Source organism: Lipotes vexillifer, unplaced genomic scaffold, assembly GCF_000442215.2.
Source record: "Lipotes vexillifer unplaced genomic scaffold, Lipotes_vexillifer_v1.1 scaffold646, whole genome shotgun sequence".
NCBI lineage: Eukaryota > Metazoa > Chordata > Mammalia > Artiodactyla > Lipotidae > Lipotes > Lipotes vexillifer.
In genome coordinates this window covers 1,095,601-1,111,832 of record NW_006769605.1, presented here as the reverse complement: position 1 = coordinate 1,111,832, position 16,232 = coordinate 1,095,601, and the positions used below count along the sequence as shown (strand labels likewise).

The 16,232-nt window shown below is 42.0% G+C and overlaps 1 protein-coding gene across 2 annotated transcripts in view; it reads right to left on the bottom strand.

Moving 5' to 3' along the window:
- The window catches only part of DIP2C (DIP2 acetate--CoA ligase C (putative)), a 366,491-nt gene that overhangs the window by 167,354 nt on the left and 182,905 nt on the right, over nucleotides 1–16,232 (bottom strand). For both annotated transcript variants that reach the window (XM_007445661.1, XM_007445662.1), the window contains one exon: nucleotides 7,833–7,943. In XM_007445661.1, coding sequence (XP_007445723.1) covers nucleotides 7,833–7,943 — 111 coding nt within the window. The remainder of the gene's footprint in view (nucleotides 1–7,832; nucleotides 7,944–16,232) is intronic.

The following is a 16,232-nucleotide window of genomic DNA, read 5'->3' as shown; positions in this document are numbered from 1 at the left end:
TAGCTATAGATTCCTGCTACACTGATATTTCTAAAATGCAAATCTGACTGTGTCATTTTCTGTTTAAATGACTAGGCACAGCTATCAAGCTTGATTAGTTTTGGACGAACAGGCCTTTAAGAATTGTCTTCAGCTGCTATACTACAAAGCTACAGTAATCAAGACAGTATGGTACTGGCACAAAAACAGAAATATAGATCAATGGAACAGGATAGAAAGCCCAGAGATAAACCCACGCACCTATGGTCACCTTATCTTTGGTAAAGGAGGCAAGAATATACAATGGAGAAAAGACAGCCTCTTCAATAAGTGGTGCTGGGAAAACTGGACAGCTACATGTAGAAGAATGAAATTAGAACACTCCCTAACACCACACACAAAAATAAACTCAAAATAGATTAAAGACCTAAATGTAAGGCCAGATACTATAAAATTCTTAGAGGAAAACATAGGCAGAACAAACACTCTCTGACATACATCACAGCAAGATCCCTTTTTGACCCACCTCCTAGAGAAATGGAAATAAAAACAAAAATAAACAAATGGGACCTAATGAAACTTAAAACCTTTGGCACAGCAAAGGAAACCATAAACCAGACAAAAAGACAGCCTTCAGAATGGGAGAAAATATTTGCAAATGAAGCAACTGACAAAGGATTAATCTCCAAAATTTACAAGCAGCTCATGCAGCTCAATATCAAAAAAACAAACAACCCAAACCAAAAATTGGCAGAAGACCTAAATAGACATTTCTCCAAAGATATACAGATTGCCAACAAACACATGAAAGGATGCTCAACATTACTAATCATTAGAGAAATGCAAGTCAAAGCTACAATGAGGTATCACCTCATACTGGTCAGAGTGGCCATCATCAAAAAATCTACAAACAATAAATGCTGTAGAGGGTGTGGAGAAAAGGGAACCCTCTTGCACTGTTGGTGGGAATGTAATACAGCCACTATGGAGAACAGTATGGAGGTTCCTTAAAAAACTAAAAATAGAACTACCATACAACCCAGCAATCCCACTACTGGGCATATACCCTGAGAAAACCAAAATTCAAAAAGAGTCATGTACCCCAATGTTCACTGCAGCTCTATTTATAATAGCCAGGACATGGAAGCAACCTAAGTGTCTACTGGCAGATGAATGGATAAAGAAGATGTGGCATATATATACAATGGAATATTACTCAGCCATAAAAAGAAACGAAATTGAGTTATTTGTAGTGAGGGGGATGGGCCTAGAGTCTGTCATACAGTGTGAAGTCAGACAGAAAGAGAAAAACAAATACCGTATGCTAACACATATATATGGAATCTAAAAAAAGAATAAAAATAAAAATGGTTCTGAAGAACCTAGGGGCAGGACAGGAATAAAGACACAGATGTAGAGAATGGACTTGAGGACACGGGGCAGGGGGGAAGGGTAAGCTGGGACAAAGCGAGAGAGTGGCATGGACATATATACACTACCAAACGTAAGGTAGATAGCTAGTGGGAAGCAGCCGCATGGCACAGGGAGATCAGCATGGTGCTCTGTGACCACCTAGAGGGGTGGGATAGGGAGGGTGGGAGGGAGACGCAAGAGGGAGGAGATATGGGGATATATGTATCTGTAGAGCTGATTCACTTTGTTATAAAGCAGAAACTAACACACCACTGTAAAGCAATTATACTCCAATAAAGATGTTAAAAAAGAACAAAAAAAAAGAACTCATTTCAGCTGCATCTTCTGCCTTCTCCTCCATTCTTACACAACCTTGGGCCTAGTACAGCATTACGAAAGAGAACTTTCTGCTGTGGTGATGATTTTCCATATCTGCACTGCGCAGTATAGTAGCCACATGCCTTAAAATGTGGCTGGTAAAGCACAAAAACAGAATTTTAAATTTTATTTAATTTTATTAATTTAAATTTAAAAGGTCCCTTGTCAATACTGACCACCATGCTGGGTGGTACAGCTCTGCACAGACAGAGCCTGTCCTTCACTGGGAATATTTACTTTAGTATGCAGTCTGATTTAAGTCTTCTCTTTTACTCTAATTTAAGTAAGCAAATGTTATTTCCTGATTTTTACTAAAATAAATTAACTAATGAAACATTTAGTTGTTCAGAGAGAACACAGGTCATCACAGAACTAGGAACCACATTAAAATCAGTAAATCTTGTCAAGTTTACTAGAGAAAGAGAAAACTTCTCAATCTAGAAAATTAAACTTCAGCGTCAAGGAAGAACTCACTACAGGGTAAATAAACTCTGGAAGCAAACATGTTTTCTGTATTTTTGCCTCACGTGTAGTCCACAGCAGAATGCTCAGTACACAAAACTATTTGCATGTTTGTGAATGAATGAATACTAGGATAAAGTCCTTAGTCCCGGAAACTGATCATTGCTATGAATCAGACTTCATCATCAGCATAAAATCAGTCTCAAGGATGGGTTCAGAAGTAGAAGTTTCTAGTTCACACTATCTCTCAATTTTCTATTTAAAAAATTCCATTTTTACAAGTCTCACAGCAATGGTTCTCAAACTCTTTGACCCAAAGAACACTTTAAACTCAAAAACTGCTGAAAACCTTTAAAAGTTTTACTCATGGGATTAATACTTTGATATTTACTGTATTAGAAAGGAAATGGAGTAACTTTTTAAAACACAAGACTTCATAATCACAGATTCCACTGGTGGTCAGAATGATGACATCACCACACGTCAGGCAGCCTCTGGAAAAATCCATTGTACATTCATGAAAAAAGTGAGAATGAAAAAGGCAAGTAATGTGTTAGTGTTATTCTGAAAAGGGTTTGACCTCACAGACATCCCTGAAAGGGTCTTGAATCCCCCACAGGTCCCTGGGTTCTGTTTCAGCTCCTCGTCCTAAAGGAAGACAGGGCTCCATGACATTCTACCAGGAATGAGCACAGGGTGATCAGGACACCTCAGCACTGAGAAGGCAGCTGCTCTTGTCCATGTCTGCACACAAATTATGAGATGTGGTTTTTTTCAAACTGTTCCTAAGCCCATAAATATACAAAACAATCATTTAAAACATAATAGGAAATCATATGTTATATTTTAGTTTTAATATATTCTTCCTTGTCATAATCAGTCTTGGTTGGAATACAAACAACTCAAGTCTCAAGGTTTTCTTTTCCAGGGTTTTTGGTTGAGGGAAAAAGGTGTTTAAAAAAACAGCTAGAATCTTTTAAAGCTCAAATTAGACTTTATCAAGTGAAAGTAATATAGTACCCAATATAGAGTTTGACATTTTCTAGGTACTCAGTAAATGCCTATTCATTCACTTTCCAAATCAAATTTTAGTTTCCAAAGAAAATTATTTAAAAAGAAGAGAGGTGCACACTATTCTAAAGAATTCTAGTAGGAGTTCATTACCACGTAAGGCCATGGGTTTAGAAATGAAATGAAAACGTATAGCCAAGAGAGATTAAATCTGTGGCTATATGGTTGACTAGATCGACTGTTAATTAGGTCAATTGTCTAAAAGATAATAGAATTACTTCTTGGCTGATATATTTGGTCACTGAAGCCACCAAAGTAACTCCACTGCAAATTAAGTGGTCAAAGAATTTTAGAAAGCAAAATCTCGTGAAAGTCACAAAACTTTTTCTCTTAAATGTCTTAAATCTTCTGTGCTGGCTCAGGAGAAAATAAACCAGAAAACCCTGAAACATGGACACTGGTAACAGACCAAAACAAGCTTTTAAGATTTCATAACCACAGTTTAAAAAATATATGAGCATAAACTCCAAGAAGTACATCAGTGAAATGTCTAAATTAAGAAAACTGACTAGAGTATTTAAAAACAGGAAATAGCAGATAACAACGTGGTGAATGAGACTACCAAATGAGCCCTGGGAATGACCCAAAGGCCCTCCTTAGCTTTCCTCTAGGGCGGATGACATCCTATACAAGGGGTGGTGCTCCATGTCAGTTATAGAAAACGAGAACCCAACTGAGCTTTCAAAAGCAGATGGAAAGATCCTCTGGGTATGTTTGCTCCTTATGTAAATTAAGCAGTCATTATTTACTCAAAATTGAAAGGAGTGTAAATTAAAAAATAATTAAAACAGTATATACGGCATATTTTTCACACCTTACATGACACTTCAAGGAATGTCTACACAATTTTTCATGTATTCTCTACTTAGTAAGTGAATAGCTGAGGCGAATTCCACCATCTTTAACCTACGAATGAAAAACTTAATTCTCTAAAGGCAGACCCAGAGACCATCATCTATACAACTGTACAACCCAGACATCTTGGGGTCACCCCCAATCCCCTCTCTCACACACTCCTGCCTTAACTCAGCCTTCATGTCCTCAAGCTACTATCTTCTAAAGACATCTCAAGTCTCACTGGCACTGACTGATCTAAACAAATATCTCAGGTATTCAGGGTCTTTCCAAATACTCCACTTCTAATCCATACTCCACAATGCCACCAAAGTACTCTTCAAACCCCACAACTACTCCAAACATGACTTTGCCTAAAATCTTCAAATGGTACCCTAGCATCTTCAGGATAAAGTCCAAATGCTTGTGCACATGTACAAAATACCTTAAAATCTGGCCCCTCCTACCTAATTTCTTGCTTTTCCCAAATGTGCTCTGGTCCCTTCATCACCCTTCTTTCCTTCAAAAACCATTAACTAGGCACTATTTTAGGTGCCTGGCATACACAAATGAACAAAGCAAAGACCCTTGCCCTGGTGGACCTTACATTCTTATGGTAGGTAGAGAGCTGACTGACAGAGAGAGATGTGGGTAGACGGAGGACAGATGGTAGGTAGATAAATAGATGGTGTATATAGATAGACAGATTATTGGTAGATGATAGATAGCTAATAGATGGTTGACTGACAGACAAGTTGGTAGACAGATGATCAACAGACAGCTAACTAGATAGACAGATGACTGATATAGGCAGGTAGGTAGGCAGATGATAAGATTACTGATACAGATAGTGAGATGATTGACAGATGAGTAGATGGACAGACAGATGACTGAGAGCATGCCAGGGGTAACAGATGCAGTGGATGCAAACAAATCAGGATGGAAAGAGCAGGGACTGTGTATGAGATGGCATGGTGCTTTACCATTTTAATTGGGTGGTCAGAGAATGCCTCACAAAAACAGGGAACACTCAGGGAACCAGTGTGGCTGCAGAGGAGGGCGACGTGCAAGACCAGAGTGTGGAGTGACAGGAGGCCAGACCATGCACATGGTGGGTCACTGTTGCCACACGACTCTTACTCTGAGAGCAACAGGAGCTGCTGGAATTCTTGAGCAGAGGAGTGTCGCGAGCTAACGTACGTTTAGAATTCAGGGCGCCGTTATGTTGAGGACAGCCTCTGAGGGCAACCGAGTGAAGGGAACCAGAAAGAAGTAGAGGAAGTGGGACGAGGGTGCCTGGAGAGACGCCCATAGGAAACGAAGTCGCAGGGACAGGAGCTGCTGGAATTCTCTGCAGCTTCCGCCAAAGTGGGTAGAGTTCCGAGTCTGGAGTTCTAATTGGGAAGGACTAAGGCAAACCGGGGCTTCCCCTGCCCTCACGATGATGCTCACGAGAACTAAGTGATTTAAAGTAGGGCCTGAGGTAGGGGCTGGACAGGTTGGGGTCTGGTTTCCTCTGCAGAGGGCTGTGCTGGCCATGTCCCTATGGACTGGTGACAATCAATCCCCTGACGTCACCCTCCATTCTTCTCCTCAGCACCACCCCTCCATCGAGTCTTCCCCTCTGCCCACAAAGAGGGGTGGTAGTGTGCACAGGTGAGCGGAGATGCACCTGAGGCCCAGAGATCACCACCTCCTACTGTACTGTGTTCACCTCTCTCAGACTTTTACTTGAAAAGAAAAGCAGTGACACCACCACCACCTGTCCTACTGATTTCCCAAAATAACTAGGAGGATTTGAACAAGACAATATACCTTATCAAAGGCCATATAAAGTTTTTACGGTATATCATCCTCCACCCTCATCGTTAGGAAAGACATATAATGTAGGACACAGATTGTACTATGATTTAATTTCCATCTAAATTTTAAAAGTTAACACAAAAAAATACAGGTTAGAAGTGGACAGGAGATATAATCTTCTATCTGGTAAGAAGTCAGATTACAGGGTCAGACAAAGCTAGATTTGCATCCTAATTTGGTGAGTTAGTTATCATTAACAATCACTGAACTTCAATGTTCTCATCTATAAAATGGAAATAAGAACTTGACTAGTTTCTCTGAGAACTAAAGATACGGATGATCGTAAACATGTGTCTACCTGTGTGTCTAAGTGCATGTCTACATATATATCTATGTGTATGTCTACATGTGGCTATCTACCTGTATGTCTCCTGTATGTGTTACTATGTATGTGTATCTACCTGTGTGTGTCTACATGTGTGTGTGATATATAAAATGAACAACACACTCAAGACAAAGGAAAAAATGGAAACATTCCATAGCAAGTCGACAGCACATATGTGTGTGCTACCCTCCTAATTATTTGAAAGGGGCCTTTGAGATGCCCGAATGAGTACAATGTGCTCTTGGTATGTGCTAGGAGTTAAAATACCTGTGAAAAAAAAGAAAGTGGATTTGGGAACAAACTCCTGCCCTCACTCCACCCCCACATACTATCCCAGGCACCAGGCCTGAGGGGGCCAAGAAGGCAGGAGCAGCAGTGAAGCTGCACTGGGCTTCTTCCTAGTTTCTCAAGACCATTCTTCTTGCTTCCGCAGATGAAGATTTCTGATGCCATAAAATCTGTCTTACCCCTTCTTCCCTTCCAGAAAGGAGAGCAGGGCCAGGCAGTCAGGCACACAGCTCCTTAGCGGGAAGGGTGGTGGTTTATCTTGCAAGGCCCCATTAATGGAAAAATTCACAACGCTGAGAGGCTCACAGGGTTGACCCACCCACCTTGGTATGAACTGGCTGAGCTACTGCTCCTCTTGCAGTCTCAGCTTCCTCTTCTGCAACATGAAACAGTCATAAGTACTTCCCCTTTCTGTTACGAAAACCAAGTGAGATAATGCCTTTGCAAGTACTTTGCAAAATATAAAGTGATAATATAAATGTTATAATTTGGATTGTCATCATGAGCAATCCACATGTACCCTGAACTGGTGTCCCAGCAACAACACTTACTGATAATTTCCTTTTAAAAAATTAGGGAAGCAGGTAAAAGCAACTTTAATCCAGATGTTGGGGGAAAAAAAACTTTTTTCAAAAAGTAAAACATTAATCACAATACAAGTTTCCAGATGCTCAATTAATGAAAGATATTTAAGCCAGTCAAGCCCAGGTGATGACTGCAATAAAACGGAATTATGAAGATAGCATTCTTATATACAATATCATAAAACACAAAGGAAATAAACAGAGAACATACAAATTATTAAGAATCTTATTACTTTTTTGAAAATTGTACTTGAAAACAGAAATCACTGAGGTTAAAAGAGAAGGAAAAAAATACTAGCAACCAAGATTATGAAAAGTAAAACCAAACTTTTAAACAGTAACACCTAAAAGAAATAAGCAAAATTTGGCTTATGAGAGGTTACTTTTTAAGTTCTTGTGAAATTCTAAATAATGGGAACTATCTTAAAAATATAAAGAGTTATTATTTACTGAATTTTAATGTGTACCCTAGAGGGTATATTTGTGTCTGAGATAAGATAGCATCTGTGGGCCACATGACCAACCACAGGGACATCCAAACTCACTGCCTCGTACTCACACAGCTTCTGCAGACATGTGCCCACTCGTTCATTCCACCATCACCCACATTACAGACGCCACACCTGGTGCCTTACCTGACCGATAGCGCTCATCTCGTGACCCTGAGGACCTTCGGCGGTGATAGCGAGAGGCAGAGGAAGGAGTAACTGGAGCCCGGCGCTCTGGAGGCAAAGCTTGATCCACTCCTGGGTTAATGAGGAAAACAGCAAAGTAAGGAGAGGTTTACTGGCAGCTGGAGTTAACTTATTTTGCAAAACAAATCATTTGGTAGAATAAATCTCTGACTCTCTGCTTTCCCACAGTCAAGCTGAAGCACACAGGGGAGTGGGCATGGAGGGCTGGGACATCCTGGACAATGAACAGGAAAGGAAGAAGTATCCGGGGTAGGGCACGACTCAGGGCCCCAACACTACAGCCTTCAGAAACACCGGTCCAGGCTCCTTCACGTCACAAATGCCTGTTATGTCATGTGCCGTGATGCAGAGTACGCTACAAGCAATAATTCTTTAAATTACATTTATCATTAAATTAAAAGCAACTGCAAATAAGTCTTAAAGGATATTTTAATAATATAATTCAGGTAACCAGGCTGGAGCATAAACTTTCATCTTTGTTCATTCAAAATTTCAAACTCTCTGCAATCTGACTCCATTTGATGCTAAACAACTGAATAAGCTGTATTTCAATATGGCTTTGAAGAATTACCATAACTGTTTACATGGTCAGATAAAAATGATTCAATGATACTGGCCAAAAGCTGACCTAACTCTAACAATCTTGATACCTATTCACAACTAGAGTAGTCAGAGGCACAATTTAGATAAAACTTGGTACTATGGGAAAGATGTAATCACTACAGTTCAGAAATAAAGTAATTCTGAGCCCTGAGTATTAAAGATTAGTTGTTGCTTCTTCAGAAAACGGTTAGTAATGCTCAGTAGAAAGTAAACCAGAAAGAGCAATTTTAGCAAAAAACTGTCTGGTCCCTGGTTTTCTGTGATGGCTCCATATCCCTCCTATGCTGGTGATTTCTGAACCTCCCTTTTTAATGGAATGTTTGTGGGCCCTACATATTACGTTTGCTATGTTAGCACTGTACAAAAGACACCTGCACTGCAGGCCTGGGTTAGGTTCCACGGTTTTTCGTCTAGCAAGCATATTAACATTGCTAATGAACAGTCCTTGTCACTGAACTGTTCACAGCTCCAAGTCTCCTCCAGCTATTGTCTCAAATCTTTTAAAAAATTACTTTGTATTTTTATCAAACAGATGCACAGAATTTATGACATCAAAGACTACTATTAAGTCTCAAAATGAAAACAGTAGTTACCTGGTATTTACATTCATATTGAACCTTAGAATTCTAAACAAAATTATTTGTAAATTAGAAAAATTTTAATTTATTTGTATAAATATATTTATTTGAAAATTATTTATATTCATTGCCTTTCCTGTCAATTACTGTCAAGAAGTTAAATTATTAAATGTCATTCTGATACTATAATCTTTATGTAAAATCTGTTTATTTTTTTCTTCTCTCCTGTGTCAACTTTTATAACTTTTTCTTTAATCCCACTGAAGGAGGTGCAAGCAAGCGTTTCTTCCTATGGCAGGGGCATCACCAGATCTACTTCCAGTAGGTCTTTTACCTGGGCTGTTCCATTTACCCAAAGAAGGGACGTCTGGTCTCCTGTATTGTGACTTAACACAGTGTTCACAGTGTTTAGCTGGAGCTATTTTCACTCTCCAGCACATGCGCTCTGATTCAGGGCCTCTGGGTGCAGTACTGCCAGGTGTCCCCAACTCCAGAGGCTCTTAGTTCCCTTTCTCCAGAGAGCAAACATCTCTGGGGGAACAGGGAGGATGTGGATCGCCTGTTCCCTAGATGCCATGCCTACCCCCACCCCCCGCCGTGGTTTCATCAGCACCTTCATCTGCTGCCTTCCTCCCCTTGGCTAAATAAGGTGCCTCTAATTATCTACCTTATATAGCTTAAAAACACATCACTATTTCTCCCATTCTCTTGTCCTGGGATTTATACTTTATCCATTTACTGACATCGTAGTGCAGCTCTGCGAAGAAGCAGAGCTAAATGTACACCTTTGAGCTGCTGAGGTTAAACAGTGCCTGATACACACACACACACACACACACACATCTAGCTTTCAATCTCAGTAGTTACCCATCTAGTTCTTTCAAATATGCTTTTTGGAATTAATTTCAACCTTGACCCCTTCCAGGTCCCTAGGTTGTCATATACTTCCTCTGGGAAGTGTAGTCATAGCACTTACAGACCAGCTATACAGAGTTGTAGGTTAATTCTCACCTGTTGCAGTCCCTACACATCTGTCTTCAGAAAGCTAAGTCTGCATACAAGCACTGTGAACATTTACTCTCATAGGCTGAAAAACAGTTTACAACCCAAGTTTTAAAAAGAAATGAATAAATTAGACAAAAGGAGAATAGCTTCAACAGGTCACCAGCAATAGGACATTAGAAGAGACTAAAATATAAGTGTGCATATTTCAATCATTAGTTTTTATCTGACCTCACTGTAAATGAAATTTGAGGTAGCTTAAAGGTACCTCAGTCACATATGCAACTCCAAATTAGAATGACCTGGAACCACAAGAGAAGCCGGGGTAGTATAACCCATGGCCCATGACCCACAGTAAGACGAGCTGACCACATGCTGCTGCTGGGATGGGCTCCCTCCTGGTAAGGCTAACCACGAATAATTAGTAAACACATAATTATAACACAGTACTCAGCACTGCTAAGGTCTCACATTCAGGCACGGGTGAAAACTAGCTCAAAGGAAAGCCACAAGATGACCAGTGTGTCTACGACACAAGGTGAGGCATCCCAAGGAAGGTGGGGTAACTGTCCAGAAACACGCAACGCAAGGGGGATAAAAAATTCTCTTCAGGCAAAAATGAGACAGAGATCAAGACTGGATCTCTTCTCCAACAAACATCTATTAAGCACCACTAGCTTCAGATCCCACACAAAAGGGGAAATGCACTGGGGACACCGCCATGCTCTGGAGCTAGAGCCCCAACTGCTGCCATCACGATCTGACCCTGAGCCTCAGTTTCCCATCTTTAGGCAGGACTGATAAGGAACAGCCAACACTTTACAGCACTGGTGCAAGCACTTTATATTTACTAATTTATTAACATAGGCATATGACATAAGGTTCTGCCATTTCACTGAGAGAAAATGCAGGCCCAGAACTGGGTCTTGAACTCAAGCAGTCTGTGCCACTCTCGCTAGTGCCCTTCCATTTTTGATGGGCATCATTTCCTGGCGCTCCTGGGCATCTGCTGTCACTCAGAGCCCAAGCAGAGGCCAGGCCCTTGAAGCGGAGGCTACGTGCTGTTCAGTGCTGCACTCCAGGTGCAATGATCACTGGTCACATGGACCAAGTCCAGCTGGTACTTTGAATCCAGGAAGAGGTATTTTTGTGCTCTCACCACAAAACTACTGTTCAAGAGCATTCTTATAAAGAGAGATGGAAACTGCTACAATTCCAGGCTGCTGCCCAGGAACAAACTCAGAGCAGGTGAAAACTGCTGAGGTTGTGTGACATGAAGGTGTGCACACATCGATCCTTGCTTGGGACAGGGGCAGGTTAAGAGCCCAGAGAAGGCAATGACTGACTGGCTGTCTGCCTCTGGCCAAGTGCTGCCCCTGGCTCACAGGAGGGTCTCAGGAAGCACTGCAGAACCAGTAAAAGAAATTTTCAAGGCTCGTGCAGAGTGCTGCAACTCATCAATTCATATACTACAATCTCAGAGAGCTTTTGTTTCCTCTAGAATTGCCACGGGACTGTAAATAAAACTCCTCATCAGAGGAAGAAGACCAGAGGTGCATAAGAGGAAAAGAGGAAACAAAAGGACAGCACCGGAGAGAGTAAAACACACCTCGTCCCGCTGCTGAGCGTGCACCTTCCTGAGACCTCACACTTCTGCACATAGCACCCCACCTCTCCACTTCCTCAAACACCTCCATCCCCTGGGACTCCTCTCTTCCCCACCCTACACTTTATCCTCAAGGTGAGAAAGGTCACCAGGCTTGGCGCTCAGCCCTGCCCCGGGGACCTTCACAGTCACACGCCACCTGCAGCTCCCTCTCTGCCACCAGGGCCGCGACAGCCCGGAATGTCAGTCTCTCTCTTTAATCCAAGCAGGGCTCTGACTGGTTCATGTCTCTACACCCTGTGGACCACAGAACTGAGCCCTAGGCTCCTTCCCTGACTGCCAACCTCCCTCCACCACACCCTCCTCACCAGCCACCTCCCACTCGTGCCTCCAGGCTCCTGTCACACAGAAACACTCTTCCCAAGTTTTTGCCCTGTCCTATCGCTATTCACTCCTCCAAATGCTTTTTTTTCCCTCCATATGTAAAAACTTTGTTTAAGCCCAAGTGAGAGAAAGCAGAGAAATCAGCCATTTTTATTAGAACTTCAATTACTTCTAACACATGTTTAAGAAAGTTTCCCCAAAACTAACATAATATTGTAAATCAACTTTACTTCAATAAAAAAAGAAAGGTTCCCCAAAGAAAATCCTGACAATATAGTTCTGGCACCTAAACAACCCACCAATTTCAGATTATTAAATAAATGCAGGTACTTCTTTAACGCTATGGTAAACTAGACAATAGAAATCACAATAATCCTCCTATTAACCTAAGAATAAGGCCCACAGGGGCTGGTCCATTCACCCAGACACAATGGTGCACTACAGGCCAGAAGACCTGCAGTAAAGACAACTTCTAGAAAAAGTATTTCTAAATTCAGACAGTAAGGGAAATACACTGAAAAACCTTGGTTTTCAACATATTTTTAAAAGAAATCATGAAGGATGTGTACAAGATAACCTGCATAAAAATGTATGTAAGATTTAAAACAAACATCTTGATTCAAATTCTGGTCTTATTTTTACTAATTGCATAATGGGACAAATCGCTCAGCCTCTGAACCTCGGTTCCCACATGTGTTGGGGTGCAGACATGGACACATTAATACAGGAGTGACTGCTACTCCCAGGACCCTCACCGTGACTCAAGGCTCTCTGCTCCCTGCACACAGCATTCGTGGATCTCAGGGTCCCTCGACCTCACCGGGCACCCAAAGGGCTCTCACTTAAGTGAAAACATGCTTTAGGCAGTTGGTAAAACTGACAAGGATTTTTCCATATTTCAAGTTTGTACAAAAACAATTTTTGAATTGTCCCATTCTCTTCTAGCACCTAATTATACTTTCCTTCACACAACAGCACATATTTCTAACATAAGTGCCATCAAGGAGTCTGCCAGAAAATAAACAGTACAACTGTAGTACAGGTGAGAAATTTACTACTTTCACTTCATACTGACGCAAATGAGAACAGCACAAAATAGACAGAAATTTCACCATCAGCACTGTAACATCTCCCTGACCATGCTGGCCTGATTCCTACATTACTGTCACTCTTGTGTCTACCTTACCCTCCATTAGCATGAAGCCTTGCAATAAATCAGTATAAATTTGCTAACCATTTTCCTATTCATGTTTGAATTTTCGTAGGGACTCATGCCTGGAAAAGTATAGATGACCTGGAGTTCAGGGTTTCACAAGAGCCCCTACCATCGTGCATCTGTGTCTCATCCCCACATCCCAGCACTTGGCTGGCTTTGCTCAGCAGGTAAGTTCGGAGGCAATGAGAGTATATGGTCAGGATAAGGGCTTCAGATTTCTGCGTTTTCCTTATAGACTGTCCACAAAAACCCATATGAGCCAGATACAAAGTAGACACCACTCTCAATGTTCCATGCCCAGCTCCGCCTTCCATAGAGGCTCAGCTGTTCCCTGTTAACTACTGGCGTCTGGGGGAGGAACCTGATTGGTTCATGCCACCAAAAAGAAGAAACCCATCAATAATCACCAGCTGTGTGTGATAAAATAAGAATACTTCTTAGACAACTGAGAGTAGCAAGCTGTGTATCAAGATCATGACCAGGGCTTACCTAGGATACAGGTCATTTACCTTTAGGTGATGAAAGTTCATTTCCTGTAGCAACTCAGTCTGGAAAGAATTCATGCTAAGTCGCAGGCCACCCGGATTTAACTACTCATATTTCTCCTTTTCTAGCATTTAACCTTGCAGGCTACACCCCATCCATCATGAACAGATGGCATGGCTGAAAAAGTCCCCCAGGACCAGCTCTGTGTCCCTACAACCCAGGTCAGATAGGCAACACACTGCTGTGCCCAGGGAAGTGAGGGCTGCACTTTGGGAGACAAACTCTGTGGCAGGATGAAAACATAGACCAAATTGTGCACCTGGCACCAGAGAAGCAGAGCAGTTGTTAATGTGAAGAAGCAGAACCGATCAACCACAGCAGTGCCAGTAAGCTTCATTTTCTGGAGAATATAAAACACAATGGCCTGTCCTAACCCCAGCGACCAGGGAAGAAATCCTTGTCGAAGTGACACTGCACTGAGCTTTAAAAGATGCACAGGTACAGGCAGAGGGCACAAGCACGTACAGAATGCCTCACATGCACTGTGACATTGGATGTAGGCTGGAGGAGGTGAAGAGAGGTCAAGCTGCTATCCGTGAGCCCTTCTGATGCAGATGAGCCTGCACTCCGGGTGGGGCCGTCTGCCTTCTCCAGAAGAGCAAAAGTGGACAATAAACTCGCCCTAACCAAGAGAGGCTCCTCTCTGAGGAGGCTGTTCACGTGGATCCCACAGCCGATCTCCAGCGAGCAGGAAGGAAACAGACAGACTTGCCCTCTGGTCACGGTAGCCGAATTCACCAAGATTTTCACAACTACACAGTCACAGTAAGTCCTTGTAACTGAGCACAAGCCGCTTGCTGTTGGAGGAAAGGCGAGCTGGGCCTGGAGAAGACTGGATCTACATAAATCATTCACCACTCAGAAACATTTGATGCCAATCACGTGGAAAGTAATATCTAGCCAATACATGCATCATGAGACTAGAAGGACTATTTGGTCAAGGGAAGTTTCACTATTTATGGTAATGTTGGAATGCTACAACCTCACGTCACCATGGCCTTGTCATGAGAGCAGTGAAGACTCGTGTAGAAGCTAACACCACGTGACTAAGACACTCCTGGAGAGAGTGGAGAGTGGACTTTATCTTCTATTTTCACAAATTTTATCAGGTTCAGAGACTAATGAAAAATATATAGTTTCAAAGACTAATGAAAAACTGCAAGACAACTAGAACCAAATAAGTTCTCCTGAATAATATTTTCTCTTTGATAATGATTTTCAATATATTCTGACCCCTTACTTCATTAAATACATAATTTTCTTTTTTCTTTCTAGCTCTGGCACACTTTCCCTCATCCAGCTTTAGGTGAGCATTCAACACTGTGCTCCCTGAAGACAGCGTATCTTTGACTGGGTTCACTAGTCACTCACTTCTGTGCAGAGAAGAAAACCAGGAAAAAACCTGCTTCCCCAGCGCTTTGCCTGGGATGGGGTAATGCTTGGGAGTTCAGACTAGGGTGCTCAGCCGTTGCTGAAGGCTGTGGAAGCCATCCTAATTCATAATCGTGTGTCCCAAACAAAACTCCAAAGTATCTTTGAAATATCTTTAGAATACTTTCTAGAGAAGTCTTTTAAAATTTTTTTAAAATATATAAATTTATTTATTTATTTATGGCTGCACTGGGTCTTTGTTGCTGTGCGCAGGCTTTCTCTAGTTGTGTTGAATGGGGGTTACTCTTCATTGCGGTGCGCAGGCTTCTCATTGCAGTGGCTTCTCTTGTTGTGGAGCACGGGCTCTAGAGCACAGGCTCAGTAGTTGTGCTGCACAGGCTTAGTTGCTCTGTGGCATGTGGGATCTTCCTGGGCCAGGGCTCGAACCCATGTCCCCTGCACTGGCAGGCGGATTCTTAACCACTGCGCCACCATGTAAGTCCCTCTAGAGAAGTCTTAACTTTTTCTCTGATAAATAAAAATAATGTTAAAAAAAAAAAAAGAAGTTCATCAAAACACAAACTACTTTTAGAAAAGTGTATGGCGGGATAAAGGTAACTAAAAAGGAAAACAAGATATTTCTCATAAAGATCCTACACCAAAAGAATCATGTCTAAGACTGACCTAGTCAAGAAAGAATTCTCTGATTTAGATCCACGTGCTCTCCTTACTGCTTCCCAGAGACAGTCTTATACGAGTGACCATTCATCCAGGGCAACTTCTCAGAAATACAGATCAGCAATAAGAACTGCAAAACTACCTGGGCATCTGGTCGCCCAATCCCAGCATCATGGGTGAACCTGCCTTCTCCTTCCCAGTGGGAATGGCGTGGCCACAAGGGCCAGGGGGCAGTGTTCCCAAGCAGCTCTCACAGCCTCACACATCCACAGGTGCAGGAGTGAAGCATACAGAAATTGCGATGGGGCCCCTGCAGCTAATGCCCAACTCCACCACCTGCCTACCACCGCTCCGCT